Raw genomic sequence first — 2,039 nt, forward strand, 5'->3', positions numbered from 1 at the left:
CCCCCCCCCCCCCCCCCGGGGAGCTGCGTGGGGGCGGCGGGGCCGTGGGCTGGCGGACACCCCGCTCCCGTGTCCCTTTCCGCCCCGCAGGCACCGACCCCGTGTCCAAGTGGTGGGCGTCCGTCATCGGCGCCGTTATCCACTGGCTGCAGGGAGACGAGGAGGGGGCCGAGCGCCTCTACCCGCTGGTGGAGACCATGCCCAGGGTGCTGCAGGGCTCTGAGTGAGTGCTGGGGGTGGCGGGGTGCGGGCTGCCAGCTCTTCCTCTGCCCCTCCCTTCTTTGCTTTGGGGTCGGCGCAGCCCCCGTGCCTGCCGGAGGGGGCTCGGCCGTGCCCGGCGAGGGGTCCGCGGTGACCGTGCCCGCACGTCCCCGCGCAGGAAGCCCCTTCCCCGCGCCGCGCTGCACTCCTTCAAGGCCGTCCGGGCCATGCTGAGCAAGCAGGACGGGAGCCAGGCCAGCCTGAACCACTGCGAGAAGGCCAGCAGCTGCCTGCGGGAGAGCCTGGAGCTCAGCAACCCCCCCAAGTGCACCATCGACAAGGTGAGGCTGGGGGGGCCGGAGGGGCCGGGAGCAGGGTATTTAGGGGGTGCAGCCCAACCCCGGGGGGGGAGGGGGGGGGAGCGCCCAGCCCTCGCCGGAGGCGTCCCCGGCCCTCGCGGGGGTGCATTGTAGTTGCATTGCATGTGTCAGACTGGGAGTGCAATGCCCCTGCCATGCAGCCCGGCGGGGGTCCCGCGCAGCGCCGCCCGCCCACGGGGAGGGGACGTCGGGGCGCGCCCCGTCCGTCTGTCCCGCTCACTGCCCCCCCCCCCTCCCCGCTCCCCCTTGTGTCCCCACCTTTCCGTGTAGGCGGTGCAGCTCCTGCTGTGCGACCTGCTCCTCGTCACCCGCACCAACCTGTGGCAGCAGCAGATGAGCGCCAGCCAGCAGCTCCGCGGCGCCTACCAGGCGTCCGCCCTGGAGCTCCGCGGCTTCCAGCAGGACCTCAGCAGCCTGCGGCGCCTGGCCCAGACCCTCCGGCCCGCCATGCGCAGGGTGAGCCCCCCCCAGCCTCACGTAGCCCCGTGGGGACGTGCACCGTGCCCCCCAACCCTCCCCATCCTCCTCCTCCTCCTCCCAGGTGTTCCTGCACGAAGCCACCGCCAGGCTGATGGCTCGCGCCAGCCCCACGCGGACCCACCAGCTGCTGGACCGCAGCCTGCGGAGGAGAGGGGTGCAGGGCAGCAAAACAGGTGGGTGAAGGCGTTGGGGAGCCCCCCCCCCCGGGGCCGGGTACCCCATGGGGACACCCCGCTGCTCGCCACCACCGTGTTTAGGGGGTACGGCATGGATAAGGGGAGCTTCTCCCCCGGTATTTCGGTGGCGACATCCGCGCCGGGGTGCCCAAATAGCCTCGTAGCGGATCTGGAGAAGCCAGGGGCTGGTGAGAAACTGATGCCCGCTCTGTCCCCGCAGCTGGCGAGCCCGAGAGCCACCCCACGCCGCGGGAGCACGCCGAAGCCCTGCTGCTCGCCTGCTGCTACCTGCCCCCCAGCTTCCTCTCGGCCCCCGGGCAGCGCGTGGGGATGCTGGCCGAGGCCGCGCGCACGCTGGAGAAGCTGGGCGACCGCCGCACGCTGCACGACTGCCAGCAGATGATCATCAAGCTGGGCAGCGGCACCACCGTCACCTCGGGATAGCTGGGGACGGGGTGCCGGGGGGTTGGGGGGTCACCCCAAAGCCCTCGCCCCCCAGCTAGGAGACCCCGCTGCAGGACGGGGCTCAGGGTTTGGAGGCGCCGGGGAGGAGGAGCGGCAGGCAGGGTGCTGTCCCGCGTCACCGTCCCCAGTGGGTGCTCCCCGCGTGTCCCCAGGACGTGGGGACATCTAGTGACACTGTCACAGTATTGCATGGCACTGGGGGTGCTCCGCCACCCTCCTCCCGGTGCCTGTCACCCCCCCGCAGCCCCCCGGCACAGGGCTGGTGCCCGTCCTCGCCCCTGTCCCCTGCGCGTCCCTGCCCGTCCCCCCCTCAGCGGTCCCCAAGCCCCGGGGGGGG

At 72.9% G+C, this 2,039-nt stretch overlaps 1 protein-coding gene across 1 annotated transcript; it reads left to right on the forward strand.

Moving 5' to 3' along the window:
• The first annotated feature begins 17 nt into the window (after positions 1–17).
• On the forward strand, positions 18–2,033 carry LOC118157940 (sterol regulatory element-binding protein 1-like). The gene is made up of 5 exons (XM_035312481.1): positions 18–223; positions 380–542; positions 852–1,037; positions 1,123–1,234; positions 1,458–2,033. Exons 1-5 carry the CDS (start codon positions 198–200, stop codon positions 1,679–1,681), a joined length of 711 nt encoding a protein of 236 aa, XP_035168372.1. The 5' UTR covers positions 18–197; the 3' UTR covers positions 1,682–2,033.
• The last annotated feature ends 6 nt before the right edge of the window (positions 2,034–2,039 follow it).

This window comes from Oxyura jamaicensis (assembly GCF_011077185.1).
Source record: "Oxyura jamaicensis isolate SHBP4307 breed ruddy duck chromosome 14 unlocalized genomic scaffold, BPBGC_Ojam_1.0 oxy14_random_OJ72817, whole genome shotgun sequence".
Lineage (NCBI taxonomy): Eukaryota > Metazoa > Chordata > Aves > Anseriformes > Anatidae > Oxyura > Oxyura jamaicensis.

What these genes read in the sequence shown, in the direction of transcription:
- LOC118157940 (XM_035312481.1), top strand. Translation starts at nt 198, where the DNA reads ATGCCCAGGGTGCTGCAGGGCTCTGA. An exon ending in AGGGTGCTGCAGGGCTCTGA is followed by an intron (nt 224 to 379) that starts GTGAGTGCTGGG and finishes GTCCCCGCGCAG; the next exon opens with GAAGCCCCTTCCCCGCGCCG. An exon ending in TCCGGCCCGCCATGCGCAGG is followed by an intron (nt 1,038 to 1,122) that starts GTGAGCCCCCCC and finishes TCCTCCTCCCAG; the next exon opens with GTGTTCCTGCACGAAGCCAC.